We start from the raw sequence: 21,938 nt of genomic DNA on the forward strand, positions 1-21,938 counted from the left end.
TACAGAGTAGAATTGACAAGGTATTTGATGGACAACCCATGTTTGCTACTGTGCACAGGCTTCTGATATTGTCAGAGATTGGAACAGGCTCAAAAATTGGCTTGAGGGCGCTTGGGTGGCTCAGTTGGTTGGGCAGCTGCCTTCGGCTCAGGTCATGATCCTGGAGTTCTGGGATCGAGTCCTGCATTGGGCTCCCAGCTCCATGGGGAGTCTGCTTCTCCCTCTGACCTTCTCCCCTCTCATGCTCTCTCTCACTCTCACTCTCTCTCTCTCTCTCTTAAAAAAAAAAAAATTGGCTTGAAAAGACTTAGGAAAGCAAACAACTGATTAGAAACTGGACAAATGATCTGAACAGACATCTCATCAAAGAAAATCTATACGTGGCAAATAAGCCTATGAAAAGATGGTCAGTGCCATCTGTTACTAGGAATTACAACTGAAACAATGAAATAATACCACTACACACCTATTAGAATGTGAAAATCCAAAACATTGACAGCACCAAACACTGCTAAAGTATGTGGAGCAGCGAGGACTCTCATTGCTGGTGGGAATACAAAATGGTATGCACGCTTTGGAAGACAGTTTGGTAGTTTCTTAAAAAAACAACATACTTACCGTATAATCCAGCAGTCATCCTCTTTGGTATTTACCCAAATGAGTTGAAAACTTAGGTCCACACAAAAACCTACGAAGAGTTCATAGCAGCTTTATTCACAGTTGTCAAAATTTGGAAGTAATCAAGATGTCCTTCAGTAGGTTAGTGGATAAATTAACTGGTATGTTGATATAATGAAATGTTATTCAGAGCTAAAAGAAATACTCTATCAAGTCCGGAAAAGACGGCATAGAACCTTAAGTGTATATTACTAAATGAAAAAGGTCTATCTGGAAAGGCCACATACTATGATTCCAACTGTACGATCTTCTCAAGAGACAAAACTATGGAGAAAGTAAAAAGACTAGTGGTGGCCAGGGATTTATGGAGAGGGAAGGATACATAGATGAGGCACAGGGGCTATTTTGGGCAGTGAAACTATTCTGTGTGATATTGTAATGGTGGATACATGTCATTATTATACATTTGTCAAAACCCACAGAATTTACAGCACCAAGAATTAACCCTAATGTAAACTATAGACTTTGAGTGATAACGTATCAATATAGAGTCACTGATGGTAAAACAATGTACTGCTGGTTGTGGGATGTTGATGGTTGGGGAGGTTGTGCATGTATGGGGATGGGAGGGGCAGGCTAACTCTGTACTTTCTGCTTAATTTTGTTGTGAACATAAAACTGCCCTAAAAACAAACACCTATATTTTAGGTGTAATGTAGACATATGTGTATACACACACACACACACACACACACACACACACACAAACTTCTGATGCTGTATTCCTCACCTCCTTCTGGCCCACGGACCTGAGTAAGGCAGTTGGGTCAACAGACATCTCTCTGAGACAGGTGTTCTGTCTTGACAAGAGTCTGGTGGCAAACTAATAGCTGCTTTTTAAAACCCGTTAGTCATTTTAGGCAGGGAATGAATCCCAAACCCTATGGGGCCCCCTCTAAGTAGAGATTGTTCCCTATGTCAGAAGCTCCAGTCAGCAAAAACCACCAGTAACAGAGACTTATAGCTCTAAGGGGTCATTTGGGTTATGGGGTCCAAGATAGAAAAGACCAAGCAGCGTAGGCACTCAACATTTCTTGAGTTCTAGCCCGTCAAGTACAGAATGGGGGTGGGAGGCAAATTAGGTGGAAGGTGTAGACGCACCACGATCAAAAAATGAAGTTTCTGGGTATTTAGGGAAACATGTCAAGAATATTCATTATAACACAGATTGCAATAGTGAAAATATATAAATAAGTTAAGCATCCTCAACAGAACAGTATATCTAGGGTGGGAAGGAAGAAAAAGAGGTGGGGATGAGTTTCTAGCTATGACTATAATGATTAATGTCTTAACAATATTTTATTAAATAAAATTATTAATTAAATATTCATGGGCGCCTGGGTGGCTCAGTCAGTTGGTCATCCGACTCAGTATGGCTCAGGTCATGATCTCAGGGTTGTGAGACTGAGCCCTGCACCAGGCTCCGCACTCAGTGTAGAGTCTGCCTGAAATTCTCTCCTCCTTCTTCTCCCTCTCCCTCTCTTCCTCCCTCTGTTTGTGTGTGTTCTCTCTCTCTCTCTCTCTCTCTATATATATATATATAATAAATAAAATCTTAAACATAAAAAATTGTAAATTTGAAATATATAATTTTATTAAAAATAACAAAGTATTATGAAAATATGGCAGAATATTAGCATAAGTTGTTTATTTAATATTGGTTGTAGAGACGTAGGTGCTATATTTATTTCTGTACTTTTTTTTTAATTTAATTTTTTTTCGGTGTTCCAAACTTCATTGTTTATGCACCACACCCAGTGCTCCATGCAATACGTGCCCTCCTTACTACCCACCACTGGGCTCCCCCAACCCCCTGCCCCCTCCCCTCCAAAACCCCCAGTTTGTTTCTCAGAGTCCGCAGTCTCTCATGGTCTGTCTCCCCCGCTGATTTTCCCCAACTCCCTTCTCCTCCCCAGCTCTCAATGTCCTTCATGTTTTTCTTTACTTTTTAACAAATTTGAAATACTTTGTGATTCAAAAAGTGAATGAAGAACATCCATTCCAGTAAGAGGGGGAATAGCTTGTGCAAAGGCCCTGAGTAGAGAGGGATCTTAGCAAGCTCACCTGAGAAGGACGCTGGTTGGCTTGCGTGAAATCCGTCTAGGAGACATCCATCTAGTTGTTGTCTAGAGTGTCATGAGATAAGCATGGTAAGGTAAGCAAGATCTTGATTTTCAAGGCCTGGTAGCCCATGTTGAAGATTATGGGTTTTGTGCTGATGGCACTGGGAAACCGCCAGTGGATCTGAAATAGTGTAGTGTTGTGTGGATAATGAACTGGAGGATCGAGTATAGAAAAGGGATTGCAGAATGGATGTTTACAGAGACGTGTGGAATCCAGTGTTGCCGGTGTGGATGGATAGAGTTGACTGAGGTGAGATGAATTTTGGAGGTCAGGTCAACAGGTCTTGATGATTTATGTGAACATGAATACATTTGCTTTCATATTCTGTTTATTGATGTACAGTTTTTAATTGTTAAAGTTACATGATCATAGATTTCATTATGATTTATTTATAAGTATGTATGTATGTGCACACACACATACAGAGAGAGACTTACGTACTGCCTGCATTTCGGTATGCCAATTATCAAGGATCGCAGGGACAAGATTTCTGTGGTAGATAAGCCTTAAGTAGGTTTTTCCACTGGTGGTAAATCTTTTGAGGCGTATCAACACATTATATTTCTGTTTTTTAACTTGTGTTAAAATATACATAAGATTTATTGTTTTAACCATTTTTAAAAGTAAGTACAGTGGTATCAAGTACATTTACATTATTGTGCAGTCATCACCACCGTCCAACTCCAGAACTTTCTTCTTCCCTAACTGAAAGCTCTGTGCTCATTAAACAATAAACCTTTATTCCTCTGTCACTCCAGGCTCTAGCTACCTTCTATGTCTATTAGTTTGACTAACTTATCTAGATACCTAATATGCATGTGGAATCACATGGTTTTCTCCTTCCGTGACTGGTTGATTGCATTTAAAATGATGTTCTCAAGGTTTTTTCATGTTATAGTGTATGTCAGAATTTCTTTTATTTTTAAGAGTGAATATTATTCCATTGTATGGATATACCACAATTTGTTCATTCATTCCTCGGTGGACACTTGGGTTGCTTCTACCATTTAGCTGTTGTGAATAATACCATTGTATTATCATAACATGGGTATACAATACCTGTTTGAGTCTCGGCTTTCAGTCTTTTAGATACCTACACTTTAACCACATCCTTGCCAAGATTTGTTATTTATTGTTTTTTGTTGTATTTTTTATTTTAGTAGTGGCCATCCTGAGTCTGAGGTGTTATCTCACTGTGATTTTGATTTGCATTTACCTAGTGATTAATCATGTTGAGCATCTTTTCATGTCCTTCCTGGCCATTTGTCTACCTTCCTTGGAAAAATGTCACCTCTGAAAGCATCAACTTTACATTTATTCTGATAAAACATATGTCATAATAAAGACTTTTTGGAATATCATCACTTATTCTATTTTCTTGAATTGGGCGCTTGATTTTGAACTTAACATGTTCTCAAAGACAACATAGAGGGGGAAAAAATGCCAGGTCAAACTTTAAAAAAATGGGCCCTATATTATAAAATAAAAGGAATGGAATTTTTAACATTTGTGTTTCAAAAAGTGACTGATTTTCAGTATGCTTTGGTTTTATATAAAGTGGTAAATATAGGGGTGCCTGGGTGGCTCAGTGGGTTAAAGCCTCTGCCTTCAGCTCAGGTCATGATCTCAGGATCCCGGGATTGAACCCTGCATCGGGCTCTCTGCTCAGTGGGGAGCCTGCTTCCTCCTCTCTCTCTGCCTGCCTCTCTGCCTACTTGTGATCTCTCTCTCTCTGTCAAATAAATAAAATCTTTTTTAAAAAGTGGTAAATATATTTTTACTGTCCTTTACTGCTGTTCTATGTTTCTGAAAAAATGCTACTGAAAATAGTTTTGTTTCCTTTTCAATTTTTATTTAATGTAGGTTTATATCATTTAATCTTTCATAAACCGTCTGATCAGCCAATATAGATGACTAAAGAATCAGGACTCCCCTCCCTGCCCCCAAGGAATATTGGTTTTGGATAGAAATTATGTGTAGGATCGTTTAGTTTCATTTCTACAGTGTTTTTCTTTTATTTGCTGTAATGAAGAGTAGTCAAATAAAAATGTTAAGTTTTATGGTATATGGTGTATTCACACATACATGCACATAGAACCATCTGAATTCATCTTGTTAAAATTGTCCTGGAAATCAAGTGTCAGCAAAGTTAGAGTTGAGCCTGAGGAACAAATCTCTTTTTTCTTTCTGAGCTCATTACCAGGATCTCCTAGAGTCTTGTAAGATGATGAATTTCTTCAAGTGAATAATTTTAACAGAAATATGTCTACCTGTTTTCTTTAACAGTTGTTTCGAGAAGTACGAATAATGAAGATATTGAATCATCCTAATATAGGTATGAAATTTACATATACAATTAATGATGAAGTATATTCTTTAATTTGAAGCTATTTGAAAAGTTAGAATTTTAAGGATGTTCTTTATAAAAAGAGTGATAACCTGAGAAAGTGATATTTTTGGTAAAAATAGATTATAAAGAAGTTAATTGAAGGCTGCAGATGGCTATTTTCTACTACCTTGCTGTCTTGTGCTCTCCACTAAAATAATACATGTGACTTGGGGTTAATTCATATGTATATTTTTTGTATCTCCCTACTAAATTGTTCTAAACAGTGATTGGATGCCATTGAGGTATTTATAAGAAATGAATTCCAGATAATTTTGATAAAATGCTTTTGGATTTGACCGTAGTTTATAGGGAAAATCACTAATTTGAATTTTTAAGAAAATAGAATGTATTTCAGTTTTAGTTTACTTATTCCCATAAGTTCTTATTTTTCTCTACATTTACAAATAAATATATTGAGTACATAGGAAGTAATTGGATTGTAAGAAGTAAAAACTGATTTTTCTTTTAATCTGCTCATTTTCTTAACACTTGTTTCTTTTACCCTTAAAAATGTTACGTTTATTAGAGTTGTTAATGTGATTATTTGTGATGAATAATTTCAACTACATAAGTCTGATAACTTGGTAGCTGTTTAACCAGAAACTTTTGTAACACCACATAATTATAGAATTTTTTTGTTTCTCTACCAAAGATTGTTTAACATTTTATGATAAGCTCGTTATAATAAGTCTCCTTGTAAGCTTTAGTTAAAATTTTGTGATTCTGATTTTAAGCTTTTTATTATATTATTCTCATTAGAAAAAGTAATGATTTTTTAACCCTAGAAACTTAACTCTTTTGACCCAGCAGTTAGTTCCAAATCACTTTGTGGTAAGTAGTTTTCCTCCATAGTAGTAATAACCCTTGAGAGAATTTTTCAGTTTAAAATTATAATTAATGGTTTTTAGTAAATACTCAAATTTTCCCTTGGCTTAGGGAAAATTTATACTTAAAGCAGATCCAATATGTGCTAATAATTACAAGTTATATCTCTAATTTCTTTTTTCAGTAAAATTGTTTGAAGTTATTGAAACAGAGAAGACCCTCTATTTAGTCATGGAGTACGCGAGTGGGGGTAAGGATGAGAGGGATGAAAAAGTTATCTTTGATGAGACATACAGAATTATCAACACCTGAAGGTTCACTGTAACACTTATGTCTTCACTGTTGTTAATGAATGTATAGTTTTATTAAAATACCTTTAAGTGATATATCTTAAGTAAAATTCAGTGTTTACTCTCAAGATCCATTGATCCTACATTTAAAAGTCAGATTTTGGCTCAGTTAAAAATTGCCTAGGGACATTTTTCTCAACTTTAAATTTGCATTGTTATCAATGATTCTTTGATTCTCTTGTCTAAATATTATATTATTGTGATTAGAAGCACTTGACTGTAAGGAAATCTCAAATTCACAATGTATTTAATAAAGTTTATAGTAAAAGCATGTTCTAGGACAGATATTTATTTCATTGATTGTTCATATATGACAGATTCTCAATATACATGCATTTTCAAGATAATCCATAAAATGTTTCTTTAAACAAGTATTGATTTATACATGTTATAAGTTAGAAGACTGGGTCGACAGAAATAAGATGTGTTTGCAGAATATAACACTATGACACTACATAGTGTCAAAAGTAAGAGTGATTTTTAAACATTGGTATATAATAGAAAATTATTTTCATCTTCTGAACTTTCCTTCAAATGAGAGGTATGTCTGCTCAAAATCACTGTTGTGTTAAGCATAAGACTTTCTTAGAAACACATTTAAAATTTTTTGGAGATAAATCATTTAATAACTAAAAAAAGAATGTTTAAAGGCTTTAAGCAGTTGAAGAATTAAGAAGTTAATCAAATAAATAAGAGGGAGGGCAGCTGAAATTAATTAAACCACTTTTAATAATTATCTTTTTTGCTAATCAATAGAGAAACTTAGGGTCGAACTTAGTGTAATTTAGTGTTGAGTCCTTTTAGCTAATAAAAGTGTATAGATTTTTATGGTAATTCAGATTTTATGTAAGTTGGATAAAGAGAATTTATTCTAGTCTTTTGTATCCAAACTATGTATTTTTATACTGTTTCTTAGATTTCCAAAAATGTTTACTACAAATATTACATATATTTTAGTAGCTTTTTCTGTTTTTAATGCAGATTGAAAGTTTTAGTAGGTTCGGTTTTTTGCAAAGCCTTTTCTCAACTAAAAGTATTCTGATGTAGGTTTTTTGACTTAACCTGAAAACCTATGTCATTAAGGTTTATTATTACAGGATTTAAAAAATATATTAATACAGCCATGTGAATTTGCATAAAATGTAGTTCTATAATAAAATCAGTGAACCTACAGAGATACCACATAATGAACTGTTTCTTTTTTTCTATCCTTTAGTTAGATTTATATAACAGTTTGTCAGCGTGGGAACCCTGGATGATATTTTTAGTTCAGTTGGACTCTTTTTTTCCCTTTTACTGATCTGAAGTCTAGAGAAAGGGGCTAGACATGCTTTGATAGGAGAAATTACTTACTGCTAAAAATCGGTGGACGCTTCTAATTTTATGAAGGTTCACCACAAGGCTGTGTTAATATTAACATGTATGCTGTTTAATGATAGATGGTAAGTACAGTCAACTCTCTATTGGTGCTAATGAAGGGGAGCAATGGCTGGGGTACCAGAGAGCACATGGGGTCATCACTGCTCTCCTTCAGTAGCAGAGTTAGGAGGGGCCCTGGGGTGCAGTCTGCAGAGGTGTATACTGGAATTCAGCCCAAACCAGGTGCTCTCTCATTCCATTCTAACTCCTAGTGATGAGTTTTCTTTGAGTCTGGCCCATCAGTGACCCTTTCACAAAACCATCATGGCTCTGCGGTGGCAAATCTAGAATGATTTCCTTACCTTTTTAATCTATAAATGGCAAGGTAACTTTTATAATCAACATTTAGTATTTTTCCTCTGAAATTTCTAGACATTTTAGGATTGACTCGGACATGAATAGAGTTGAGTCAAACAGCTGCCTCTTTGTCAGGAGTATTTAGATCATTTGACTCTGGCTCACTAATAGAGCAAGAGATCTTTGGTGATTAGGTAGGCAGGGAGCTCATTTATGATTCCGAACCATATTTAATCCAAAAGAGCCTATGAAAAGTAGGTGTCGGGGCTGCTCTGGAATGGCGTGTTAATTCCCTCTTTCATTAATGCAAACAATAGTTATTAAATGTTTCTGTTTACCAGATGTTACTCTGGTGCTGGGAAACACATGGGTGAGCAAAGACATAGTCCCGCCCTTGAGAAGATTACATTCTTTGGGGAAGCAAATCACAAGCAAACAGTATATACAATAAGTGAAGGACTAAGTCTCATAAACACCTGGGATGCGGACGTTCTGGGCAGGACTCAAGAGCAGTCCATATTTTTGAACTCTTGCATACATCTTTCCCAGCCTCAACTCACCTATCTAGAATTAACTACTGTGATGGGTCGACCAGAGCATCCATTCATTTGTTTTCATCATCCCATTCAGTCATTTAAGTATGCTTGATTTCATATGTTGTCTGACATTCTAGATGTATTAGTTTCATCTGACATACATCATTACATATTTGGTTTTTACTTATATTTATAGGATTGATATTGAATTTATATACAATTTTCTGTATACTTAGATGCACATATATAATTTATTGAGTGCTTACTATATGCCAGTCACTGTGCTAAGCACATGCATTATTTCATTTAATCTTAAAACAGCCATGTGAGATAGGCACTGGTTAGAAACTGGGTCTTAATAAAGTTAAGAAATCTTCCTAATACCTCCCAGTAACTACTTGGGGCTAAACCAGGTTCATATCAAAACTGGTCTGATTTTAAAGCCTGGGTTTTAACCACTTTGCTGTATTTATAAGAACTCTTTAACCCATTTTGCGAGTTTTTAATATACATGTATATCTATATGGTGTATATTATAAGGACGTAAAAAATAAATTTCTCCCTTACACTGAGATATTTTATTTTTAATATTGTAACTAAATATTAATTTGCTTTTTTTATAGTATTGACTAAAGAAAAATGAAAAAACTTCAGACATGTAAAGTAATGGATCTAATGGGAAATTTCTGTAGTTTCTAGCTTAAATTATTTCAGCAAGAATGTATTGTCTATCCACTTTGTGTTCTCTCATGGGGATAGGGCAGGTAGGATAACTGAAGCTCATTTGGAGTAATGGGAGATGCACGCAGGATGGTTTAATTGTGTGTGCGTACTTAAAAGTACCAAAATAGATGAGATGAGTATTGTGAGAATAGCATAGTCAGAGTATAGGAAGGAAGGGGCTGAAATCAATGCGAACGGAAGTAGTGAGAAGGAGTTTGACCAAGACTCCACGACATGTAGAATTTAAAAGAGAGAGAGATCCAGCGTAATATGACTTTTGTTACTTTGTCTGACATGTAGGTTCCAAATACAAAGCCAAATGGAATTTTTTGATTGCTCGTACTGTGGCTTCCCTTTATTAGAATGGATAATAAAGAGTTGACTGTATTTTTGTGTAATACTTGAAATCAGAAAGCAAGTTTTTTCGGTTATGTTTTTATGACTTATTTTTAAAAGAGTTTTGCTAAATCATAAGTTGCTACAGATACTCAATTCTATGTGTAGTTTTTCCCTTTTTTCCCTTCATGTAATAGTTTGTGATTTACATAAAAATAGCAGAAAATTGTGGGCCAAAGCTTCTCTAAAAACAAGGCAAAAACTTGACATTGTTTATATTGTTAACTGAAAAATTTATGTATATTTTACTGCCTGCTTTACCTTTCTGATTCAGGTGAAGTATTTGATTACTTAGTTGCCCATGGAAGAATGAAAGAAAAAGAGGCCCGTGCAAAATTTAGGCAGGTATGGAAAGTAGTTTTTAACTTTGTTTTGCTAATGTTTTTAGTGATATACAATGGACAATATCACAAATTGGACTTCAGAGTACATGGTATTTTGAAAAGAAAAATTCCTGCTTTCTTATACTTTTTAAGAATGGGAAACTGAAAAAGAAATCTGTCTTTCCTGAATTTAAATTTAAGATAGTTGCATATGGTTATTTTTAGATGATCATAGATAGTGAAATGTTTATAGGTGAGTGTCATTAATTCATTGATAGTTTTGGAAATATAGATGAAGAAAGAAAAGAAATACTTAATCCTTTACCCAATAATTATTATCAAGTATTATTAGCTTTATGCATTTAGTATATATGCATAGTGCTTAAAGACATTACTGTATTTTCCTTTGTCATTAAAGATGTCTTGGTATTAGAACTCATACCTTTTAGATTTAAAGACTGTGGTCAGTTTTATTTAGTCAGGTGGGCAAAAAACCTTATAAATGTAGTAGAAGACTATGGCAAGATGTGTATATTTCCGGTTCAAATAGAACATGGCTTGTTATAGAAATTATAAAATAAGGAAAAATAATTTAAGTTCCTCCAGGATTTTACTTCTAATTTTTAGGAATGAAGTAATTAACATACATTATAAGTTACCATAGAAATGACAAATAATGAATTGTAAATTATTCATAAAATTTATTGAAGTAAATTTTCAGCAGGCAACTTGCTGTAGCCCAAACTTTACCTTAGAGAACTTAAAATATTTCATTTAAAAATAGCTCAGTACTGGGGCATCTGGGTAGCTTAGTCGTTAAGTATCTGCCTTCGGCTCAGGTCAGGATCCCAGGGTCCTAGGATTGAGCCCCACATCGGGCTCCCTGCTCAGCGGGAAGTCTGCTTCGCCCTCTCCCACTCCCCTACTTGTGTTCCCTCTCTCGCTGTTTCTCTCTCTGTCAAATAAATAAATACAGTCTTAAAAAAAAAATAGCTCAGTATTTCTGTAAACGTGGGTACTGATTCTCTAGTTAAAGGGGTCCTGTGATCAATCAGTTGGGGAAACACTGAATATGATTATAGGGTCTTCCTCTAAGAGATGTTACATATATGTTAACATAGAAACAATTAGGAAAAGTTGAAAGTTCTGGAGGAGAGGGAAGAAAAAACCTGTTTCACCTTTTTTTGACATAGTATTCTCCAAATTGATCCCAAAGTGAGTTTGTTTGATAAAATGCTATTGTTGATATCTCACAGAGTTATTACTTTTTGGAACATAATTTGTGAGATGCTATGTACCAAAGATAGGCATACCCCTTTGATTCAGAATAGATTCCTAGAAACTTCATCCTAAAATACCTGAAATCTAAAGACAACCGGTAAGGAGGATGGAATGTTGAAGACCTGCGTGGGGTTCAGCCACTTCCTGTTCAGTCCTCTCCGGTCCCGGGATGGAGGCTCACCTTGACTGAAGCCCTGGTCATCACCTTCAATGTCATTGTTCTCTCAGTATCAGTCACGCAGTCGTAGTTAGGAGCCGACCAGCATGAAAATTACACTTGATGTTCAATATTTCCCCTGGAATCCACTACTACCCTAGTTCTTTTTAGTCATCCGGCTGTATTTATTTACTGAAATACTGTAGGGAGAAAACTGTGTTGGGTGCTCTGGAATTAGAGAAGGTGACAATGCCTGCTGTTAGAGTAAACTTGCCCATCTTTCCCAATGGCTGGAACACAGACGTTTTCGTAAAGATCCAAATAATTACAAATTGGCTCTTTTTTAAAAATGAATTTTGAATTATTCTTTGAAATACTCTTCGTTTTGCAGAGGTTGAGTGTCAAATGCTATTTAAAATGTCATATAATAGGAAATATTTTCCTTATTTATTAAATATTAAATGTATGTACTATCTGTATGTCTTCCTTTGGAATTAAAAAGGTAACTCACTCATCTTTTTAAAAACCAGGGATGCAGACATACACCATTTAGTAGTCATTTGACAAAGGGTTATATTTATTCTTAAATTTGCTTTTGAGGTGCCTGGTTTTCTTTATAATGTAATGAAGAAGATAAATGTACACTTTTGGTTTTTTTTGCTCTGTATCATGAAATTATTTTTTAAAATATAAACAGTTTAGGAATGTACTGTGTTATCAAGTGTATACACATATATGTCCTTGCCTCTACTGTTGGATACAGCCAGAGACAATTCAAGAGCACTTCAGTACCCATGGACCGTGCAGTGCCACTGCATTCCTGATGTTCGAAGGACCTGAAAGAAAATTACAATATTGATTCAACTCTTCCAATATCAAGGCTACTACTTAAGGCTTGGCAATTCCTGACTCAATTTTAAATTAATTGCAAAGCAGCCCAACATTTGCACCTCATGGCAGAACACTGACAGGTCTGAATTTAGGGTCAGTGCAGGGTTGATTGTAAATCATGTTTTCAAGACCCTTAAAGGAAGAGTCATAAGGAAGTTTCTACATCCTACTTAATGAGGTACAGAATGTTTGGAATGGGGGGATCTGGCCATAGAACAATACAATAAGGTTTAGGCTTGTGCATGGGGACTCTAGCAGTGAATCAGATAGAAGGCAGAAATTGTACCCTGTGGGATAAGTTTAGCAACATTATAAGCCACCACATTTAATTGATAGAAGTCAGAGGTCATAGAGTTTGGGGAGAATGAAATGCTTGATACAGAGCATTCTCTTAATTATCTTTCGTTTTTAAGCTTTTAACACTCAGGAGATTTTTATCCCAGAAATGCCTGTAGGACTGCGTTCATGGAGACCATTCTGTCTAATGTTGAAATGCATGTATCCATGTATCTATAACCAAGTCATGTATCTGTAACATGCTTCACTGTTACCAAGACAAAGTGACTTGAAAACCAGGATTACTAAAATTAGCCTTGTACGGTATTCATTAAGATGCATTATATTTACATGTAAGTGTGTATATCTCCCGGCAAATAAATGTGTTTTAATGGAAATTGGATATTAGATTTTAAAGCATATTGCTTAAGGAGACTAATACAAGTATTTGTTATACGATTCTGCAGTTTGGGGGGATTTACACTTCAAATTGATCATAATCATTCACAGTTGTTCTGCTTAAAAACATCTAGTGGTTCTGTAGTACCTGCTTGATTTGGAATTCAGAGACTTTTACCAACCTGTCAATGCTTACTCCCACTACTACCATTTTCCCACCTACGTTTCAAATACATTGTGTAGCCTTAACCTCAGTGCATTTCACCACCTTACCCCTGCCTCGCCATCACCAGATGGCCACATCTTCAAATGCTACTGTCATTCAGGATGGCTTAGATCAAATATCCCGTACTCCAGGCATTTCTAACAGAAATTGTTATTTATTTGATGTGATTCCCTCACTTCTTTGTGCCTCTGCTTCTATGATTCTGCCTTGTACGGTGGTTGCTCTTCTACATGTTCTGTACATGTTTTCTCCTGATCAGACTTTCAGCTCCTGAGGGCAGGGTCCGTGTAGTGTTCATTTTGTGTTCCCCTGGCAACCAGCACATTTTCTTGCACATAGCAGGTACTCAATAAACTGACTTTTGAATTAAAATGAACTCAACTGAATTACATATTACTCATTGTGTTTAGATTTTGTTTCGAATTCATGTTTCTGTCTGAACCATTTTAATATATGTTAGTGTACTGAGTGATCAGCCTCACTTCTACTTTGAAGGTTTTTTTAAACCCATATTTTTATCTGCATGGTCATACTTCACATCATCTTTGGACTTTAAAAAATCTCACTTCTATCTCCATTTGTAAATGCCTAACCAATACTCAGCATTCATATTGTGTTTCCATTTAACTGAATCCACAAAATCGAATGTTCTGCTGTGCATTAAAATGGCCGTCCTCCTGTAGATCAGCTGTAACTACGTGTACAAAATAGTTCTTTCCTTGATTGCTATCTGATTCTTTCCATTTCTCTATTTTATGTAGTAAACAGCTATCGAAGAAGTCTTTATAAGCTATTTCTCACTTGTATCTTTGGCTCCTACTGTTGGTTTCCATCTTGTTCAGTCGTTGTCCACGAAGAGCCCTATGTAACAATTAAAAATTCCAGTTGCATACAAAATCTAGTTAAGGGTAAAATACATTGCTTGACTGATCTAATAAGAGGCTTAAGATTAAATTTCATTTCCCTCCCTTTTTTTTTTTTTTTTGGATAATTGGGTTTCATCTTAAGGCTGAAAAATTTTCCCATTTCTTTATATATGAACAAATATAGGACAATGCCACATACCCCATTGATAAGGTCTTAGTAAATTGGCCTCGCTTAAAAAACAGGCCTTGGACACATTTGATTATAATTCCTAAAATAGACGGGTTCATGTGTTCCAAAGCTCTTATCCCAACATTGGGATAAACCATTGATCAGAACTGTAAACTGTATACACTTGATTATGTCTGTCAGTAGAAAAATGTAACAGCCCACAGAAATCTTCATAGACTCTGACAAAGAAATATTTTAACAAGAGAATGCTGCTTATCTACACGGTCCACATTTAAAAGTGAACTTTTCCTCATTTTAACTTTATTCAGAACTGAAGGAACAGGGAGATTATTTAATACTACTTTGAAATCTAAGTTGGTAATTTATCTCATTTGGAGGTTGTCATAGGGGGAAAATTGCAGTGTTTTTACCATAAAATAATTATGCATCCTTTATCCAAATATTTATTTTAGATTGTGTCTGCTGTACAGTATTGCCATCAAAAGTGCATTGTTCACCGTGATCTTAAGGTAAGCCCCTGATTTTATAACTAGAAGTCTTAATCACGAACAGATGTTTTGTAATACCGGAGCCATCTCTGTGGTTGCTGAGTTGTGCCAGGAGCTCCAAGGAAGGAGTTTTTACTTAATCCTCATAGCAACATCATGAAAAGCGATATTTTCACTGAGAAAATGAAGAAAATAGGATGAGAAGTTATCTAACATTGAAGGCTAGATGATTTGATTCGCTATCAAGAAGCTTGTTTTAATAGGTAAATGTGCAACTTCGTCCCCAACTAAAAATGCCCGAGATCCATTCAGTCAGAAGCAAGGTGGAGACACAGGACTGGTGTGTCTGTGGCAGGTCTGCCCGTGTCCATTCTCCACACTAGAGCTCAGAGAAACAGGAAGTCTCTCACATGTTTTTGCAAACATCAAATGCATGTGATGAGTATAAACTAGCATACTTTGGAATAAGACATTGAGACAGTCAAGAAAAGTTTGTGGCAGTGAGCATGGGAGCACAGGTATCTCTTTAAGGTCCTCTTTCGTTTCCTCAGGATAAACACCCAGAAGAAGGATTGCTGGATTGGGTAGCAGTTCTCCTTTTCGTTTTTTGAGGACCCTCCATCGTTTTTCCCATAATGGCTCTGCCAGTTTACATTCCCACCAGCTATACCGGGGTGCCCATTTGTTTTGCTGATTTGTTCTCTTTTATAGTTTTGATGGTAGCCATACTTATTGGTGGAAAGTGTTACCTGATTTTGGTTGTGATTTATGGTTCCCTGATGGTCAGTGATGCTGAACGTACCTGTCCTGTACCTATTGGGTCATGTACCTATTGGCCACGTTTATGTCTTCTTTGGAAAAATGTTTAGGGACTTTTGCTCATTTTTTAATTGTGGTGTTTGGGGTTGGGTTTTTTTGGCTACTGAGTTGTATGAGTTCCTTATATATTTTGGATATTAATCCTTTATTAGTTGTAGAGTTTGCAAATATTTCTCCCAATCCATAGGTTACCTTTTTGTTGCTGCTTTCCTTTACTATGCAGAAGCTTTTTACTTTAAATGAAGTCTCATTTATTTTTGCTTTGGCTGCCTGAGCCTTTAGTGTCATATTAAAAAATTAATAATAATGCATTGAATACTGGTAAATTTGCATAAGAGAGTAGATTTATCTATGTGGGTGTGGTCTCAACACACACACAAAAATAACTAAGTGAGGAGGTGATAAGTTAATTAGCTTGGCTGTTGTAATCATTTCACTACGTATATAAAATCACTGTATTATTGTACACCTTAAGTATATATACCATTTTCATTTAAAAATATTAAATAGAAGCACCTGGGTAGCTCATTTGGTTGAGCATCCAACTTTTGATTTTGGCTCAGGTCATGGTCTTGCGGATGTGAGATCCAGCCCCACGTGGGGCTTCCTGTTCAGTGGGGAGTCTGCTTGATGATTCTCTGTCTCCCTCTCCCTTTCCCCCTTCCCCTGCTTGCACATTCTCTCTCACTATCTCTCCCTCAATAAATAAATAAATTTTAAAAAGAGATGGTATGGCCAAATAGGTATGCTTTTTTTTTTCTTTCTTTTATGAAAGTAGAAAGTCCTGGAACTAAAATATTTATCTTATTTTTTTTTTCCTTTTTCTCTCTTCCTCCAAAGTTAACTTTCATCTTTCCTTACATAGGAACCTATTTTTCTTTTTTTACTTTTCTCCCCATGACCTCTGTCAGTTACTGTAGCACTGGTCTTCATTATACTTAAAAATACTGTCTTAAGGCGTGCCTGGGTGGCTCAGTTGGCTAAGGGTCTGACTCTTGATCTCAGGGTCATGAGTTCAAGCCCCAGGGGGCTCCACACTTGTCATGGACCCTACTTTAAAAAAAAAAAATTGTCTTAAGCACCTGTCAGAAGTCTAAATCCTATACTTTGGCTCCATTTTTCTGAGCTTGCAGATTTTCTACTGCTCCAAGATTTTGTTTCTTAGTTTCCTCTATTTTAAGGAGAAATCACTTCCACAGACAAAGAGAAAGTAGAGGACTGTTCCCCTGGCTGTGTGTTTGACACCCAGCCTATCATCTGATTTCTTATATGAACAGAAATCTGGAAAAAAAAAAAAATCGTGTTCAAAACCCTGAGGTTACCTCCAGTCTGGGGCATGGGGTTTCCCCTGCACTCCTGGAGCGGACCTCAGCGTCCCTTGAGCTCTGCCCTGGCGAGGCAGCCAGCCAGACCTCTTCCCAGAGACTAGGCAAGTCCAGCTTGCTCACGCGTGGTCTCAGAAATTTACAGTGACCAGACCCTTACATCAGAACATCAAAATAACCTGGTTTTGTCACCCAGCCCATAAATGTTAGGATTTAAGATAAATCTTCCAAATGTATGTGCTGTGACAATATATTAATGTCATAAATGTCACCTAGTTATTATCACATATTTTGGGGTGTTAGATGTACATCCGTTTTTCTTTTTTTTTAATTAAATTTAACTTTGTGTGTGTGTGTATTTCAGAATTCATTGTTTATGCACCACACCCAGTGCTCCATGCAATACGTGCCCTCCATAATACCCACCACCAGACTCACCCAACACCCCACCCTCCTGTCCTCCAAAACCCTGTTTGTTTCTCAGAGTCCACAGTCTCTCATGGTTTGTCTTCCCTCCGATTTCCCCCAATTCACTTTTCCTTTCCTTCTCCTAATGTCCTCCATGTTATTCCTTATGCTCCAAAGTAAGTACAACCATATGATAATTGACTCTCTCTGCTTGACTTATTTCACTCAACATAATCTCCTCCAGTCCCGTCCATGTTGATACAAAACTTTATGGTCAAATAATCTTCGACAAAGCAGGAAAAAATATACAGTGGAAAAAAGACAGTCTCTACCTCCGTTTTTCAAAACAGATATCCCAAGCTAGCATACCTTAAAGGAAAAGGAGGACAAGGGAGGGAAGAGCTGTGTGGTGGGCAGAGTGCCTGGCTCTCTAGCAATACACGGAGCTCTTGTTTTACTCCTTTCTGTAACCCCATAAAACACATCGACAAATATATAATTTTCTTAATCTATCCATTATAAAAGAGTTTCAAGCAAAACATGACAAAAAAGAAAGCCTTTATTGAATTGCTTATATTTACAAAAGGCTCATTTAAAACTTTTTGTTTTTATTTTAATGATTCTGATTTAGGATTTTGGAAAACCAGCATCTGAAAATATATGGGTGGAAATCACTGCTTTCTACCAAAATATACCTGCAGAAGAGCATCTAGTTTTAGAACAACAAAAGGAAATTTAAAACAAACAAGGTCTAGTGAAGGCACTACTGTATTGTTTTGTTTTACTGAAAGAGCAGAACTTTGCTGAGGGGGCATTCTGGAAGAGAGGACAAAGGATTGAATTCAGTAGTCATAGAACCCCTGGCTGGCAGTTATTTTAGGTATACTCTTGAGCTCAGCATTAACCTACAATGCTCTACTAAAATAGAAAACTTTAGAGTAAACTTGTTCACTTAAGCCCAAGAAGGTTTCGTGTTATGTCAACTTATATATTTTTTTTTAATTTTTTTTTTTTAAGATTTTATTTATTTACTTGACAGGGAGAGATCACAAGTAGACAGAGAGGCAGGCAGAGAGAGAGAGAGAGGGAGGGAAGCAGGCTCCCTGCTGAGCAGAGAGCCCGATGCGGGACTCGATCCCAGGACCCTGAGATCATGACCTGAGCTGAAGGCAGAGGCTTAACCCACTGAGCCACCCAGGCAGCCCTCCCAGGATGTTTCTTACCATGAAGAAAAAAAATGGGTTTAAAATAATAGTGGAAGAAAAACTGTTTTCAGTAACTTTTCTCAAATAGTTGCAGATATACCTGTAAATGAGAGCTTTCCTTTTATAGTGCTAAAATTTCGTCTTATATAAACATGATTCTGAACAGTTAAGCATCAAGCACCATGCTGGGCTTCTAAATTTGATATTACGCTTAAAAATGAGAAGGAAGAGGGGGCTCCTGGGTGGCTCAGTCTGGTGAGCTTCGAACTCTTGATTTCGGCTCAGGTCATGATCTCGGGATCCTGAGATTGAACCCTCCATGGGGTTCCATGCTGGGCTCCCCTACACCCTGGGGTCGCACATGCATGCTTGCTCTCTCTTGGAAAAAAAAAAAAAAAAGAGAGAAGCAAGAAATATATGTTGAGATCTGAAATAGTTGTAATAAATTTTTTGTTTTATGTAGACATTTACATTATCCTTTTTATTATTTTCCTCTTAGGCTGAAAACCTTCTCCTTGATGCTGATATGAATATTAAAATTGCTGACTTTGGTTTTAGTAATGAATTTACAGTCGGGAACAAATTGGACACATTTTGTGGAAGCCCGCCCTATGCTGCCCCTGAGCTTTTCCAAGGAAAGAAGTACGATGGGCCTGAGGTGGACGTGTGGAGCCTCGGTGTCATTCTCTATACACTAGTCAGTGGCTCCTTGCCCTTTGATGGCCAGAATTTGAAGGTATCCGTGAAGTGCGCTACTGGTGTTTTATAGCCAAGCATGATAATTTCAGTAGTCAGTTCTGAGTGCTTCCTTTGCCTTTTCAAGGAACTTCGGGAGCGAGTCCTACGAGGGAAGTACCGTATTCCCTTCTACATGTCCACTGACTGTGAAAATCTTCTGAAGAAATTATTGGTGCTGAATCCAATAAAGAGAGGCAGCTTAGAAGTAAGTAATTTTTTGTACTCCAGATTTAAAACTCAACAATTAAAATATTCTAAGAACTGAAGAGCATTTTAAATCAAAATTTTCCCCTGGTTGTTTTTCGGGTTTGGTTTGGGAAGTTGACAAGTCGTGTAATTTATTTAGAGCTAGGGAAGGTGACATGATTCTTTCACTACTCAAAAGTTGTTACAGTTAATTTCTTTAAAGAGGGTTATTCCTTCTTTGCCCTGCAATGAAGTATTAAATTAAAACAACATAGAGATAGGAATAAGATTGACTTTTAGTTAGAGGAAGAGGAAAACCTAGCCTTTGTCAGAAATTGCATGCTCCAATACAGGAACCTTGGGTGTAGGTGTATAGGTATTTCGAAGATTAAAAAAAAAAAAAAAAGATAATGGAAGTTCTAATCCAGTGAATATTTCATGACCATATCTGAAATTAGAAGCTGATTAAAAATTTTAAAGAAACCTCTCAATACCAGTACAGAAAATTTACAGTTTAAGTAGAACATACTGGAAACGGGAATTTCCTTTCTTAATGCACTGTTCCGTTGCCTACCTACGTTCCACATGTGAGGTTATTTATAATGGATGCTGTTATGCTATTCTAAATGTACCAAGTACGTTATAGCCAAATAACACCAAAGTGTCTAACCTTTTCTCCTTCCGATACTACAATTAAACAAATTATTTTCTACAAATTTCATCCAGCTGTTTCTAAGGCTGTTTTAACCAATACTAAGGTTTAACTTCAGAGATCCAGCATATACGGTTCACTAGCGTTTTGGGTGTTTTTTTGTTTATTTGGGTTTTTTTTTTTGTCTTCATTTATTTGCCTTAATAGATGGGGTAAAAAATTCAGAGAATTAACCCCATTTAAACTGTACTTTTTAGTGTAGTGATGGGGCTTTCTGGCACAGACTCCGTGCTGGGTAGAAGGCAGCCTTATAGTGAGCCATCCCTGTGGACAGAGCTCTTGGGTTCATTTGGGCTTTGTAATGTTATTTCCACAAATATATTCCACTAAAAGATATAATACGTTTTGGTGGATGTTAAGGGATGGTGACTTCTATTGGGAAATTATTTTAAATGCTTTATGTTAGTGAATTACATATCAGATACTTTTTACTCACTTATTTGTTTAAATGCAGTTAGTTCATTCCCATAATTTTTGTGGGTTTTTTTCCTTTGGGGGTAAAAGGATATGTTAGTAATGTTTTCATAGCGAGGCCTGTGAAATAGAGAAGGCTTCTTTCATGTTACTGCTTCTCTAAACTTGTTTTTGACCTTTATTCATAGGAAGTTATGTGAAACAGTGAAAAAGTTAAAATCGTTGACTCTCGTATCAATTCTAAAATTTTATGGCAATAGGGTCACCTGACTGGCTCAGTTGGAGGAGTGTGCGACTCTTGATCTTGGGGTCATGAGTTCAAGCCCCACGCTGGGTGTAGAGCTCACTTAATTTAAATAAAAAAAAAAAAAAAGACTATTTAAAAAATAAATAAAATTTTATGGCAACATAAGTCTTTCTTAATTCTGCTTTATGGCCCACCTTTATCATAGGAACCTAGTTTACCTGAATATCATTTAATAAAATGTCCATAGTTGAGGCATCAGCACAGCTGAGAAGAACAAAAAGAATATACAAAAATTATTATTATAGATGTTACAGATCTCTTAGTATGTCTAAGTATGTAGTCACTTAAAGATGATTAATTTACAGTAGCCACATATTTAAGTCTTTCATCCTTAGCATTAAAATGCAGAGGATTAAAGTATCAGAATTCTGGGTTGTTTAAAAGCCAAATTATTATATTAAAATATTTATATATTATATAATATATATTTATATATATATATAATTATATATATATATAAATATATATATATATAAATATATTATTATATTTGATCATCAGAATCTCAGCTTGATGTATTTGAGTATAGTCTAGAACCTTCTGTTCCAGCTTATCAAAAATAAGTTTTCCAGCCACAGAACCGTGAGTCTACAGTGGAAATATTATCATAATATTGCAGATACCACTGTACAAAGGCCAGTCTGCTTCACAGTTCCCAGAAATAACTTTCCGGAGAAACCTGACACTGTTTTAAAAAAAAAGGGAAGAAAGATTTCTTACACCAAACCTTGAGAAACTCCCCTTGAAATAGCAATGATGTCAAAAATTATTTTAGTCTTCTTTTATTTTTCATACCAACTTTAGTAGCAGCTGTACAGCAAGAAAAATCCCTAACCTCTAAAAAATAACTATTTTCAAAACACTAGTCTTGAGCATGTAAATATAAATTTTTATACAGTAATAATGTTCCATGTCAAGTTGCATTCTTTTTTTCTTTCAACTTCAAAGTTTTGGGTTATGTGCTTTCTACTTTATCATAAACATGATCTC

General features: G+C 35.9%; 1 protein-coding gene across 4 annotated transcripts in view; it reads left to right on the forward strand.

Moving 5' to 3' along the window:
* The window catches only part of MARK1 (microtubule affinity regulating kinase 1), a 118,456-nt gene that overhangs the window by 61,700 nt on the left and 34,818 nt on the right, over positions 1 to 21,938 (forward strand). For all 4 annotated transcript variants that reach the window (XM_032872957.1, XM_032872955.1, XM_032872956.1 and 1 more), the window contains exons 4-9: positions 5,089 to 5,137; positions 6,201 to 6,266; positions 10,012 to 10,082; positions 14,799 to 14,855; positions 19,091 to 19,327; positions 19,415 to 19,534. In XM_032872957.1, coding sequence (XP_032728848.1) covers positions 5,089 to 5,137; positions 6,201 to 6,266; positions 10,012 to 10,082; positions 14,799 to 14,855; positions 19,091 to 19,327; positions 19,415 to 19,534 — 600 coding nt within the window. The remainder of the gene's footprint in view (positions 1 to 5,088; positions 5,138 to 6,200; positions 6,267 to 10,011; positions 10,083 to 14,798; positions 14,856 to 19,090; positions 19,328 to 19,414; positions 19,535 to 21,938) is intronic.

This window comes from Lontra canadensis, unplaced genomic scaffold (assembly GCF_010015895.1).
Source record: "Lontra canadensis isolate GAN:19392208 unplaced genomic scaffold, GSC_riverotter_1.0 scaffold46, whole genome shotgun sequence".
Classification (NCBI taxonomy): Eukaryota; Metazoa; Chordata; class Mammalia; order Carnivora; family Mustelidae; genus Lontra; species Lontra canadensis.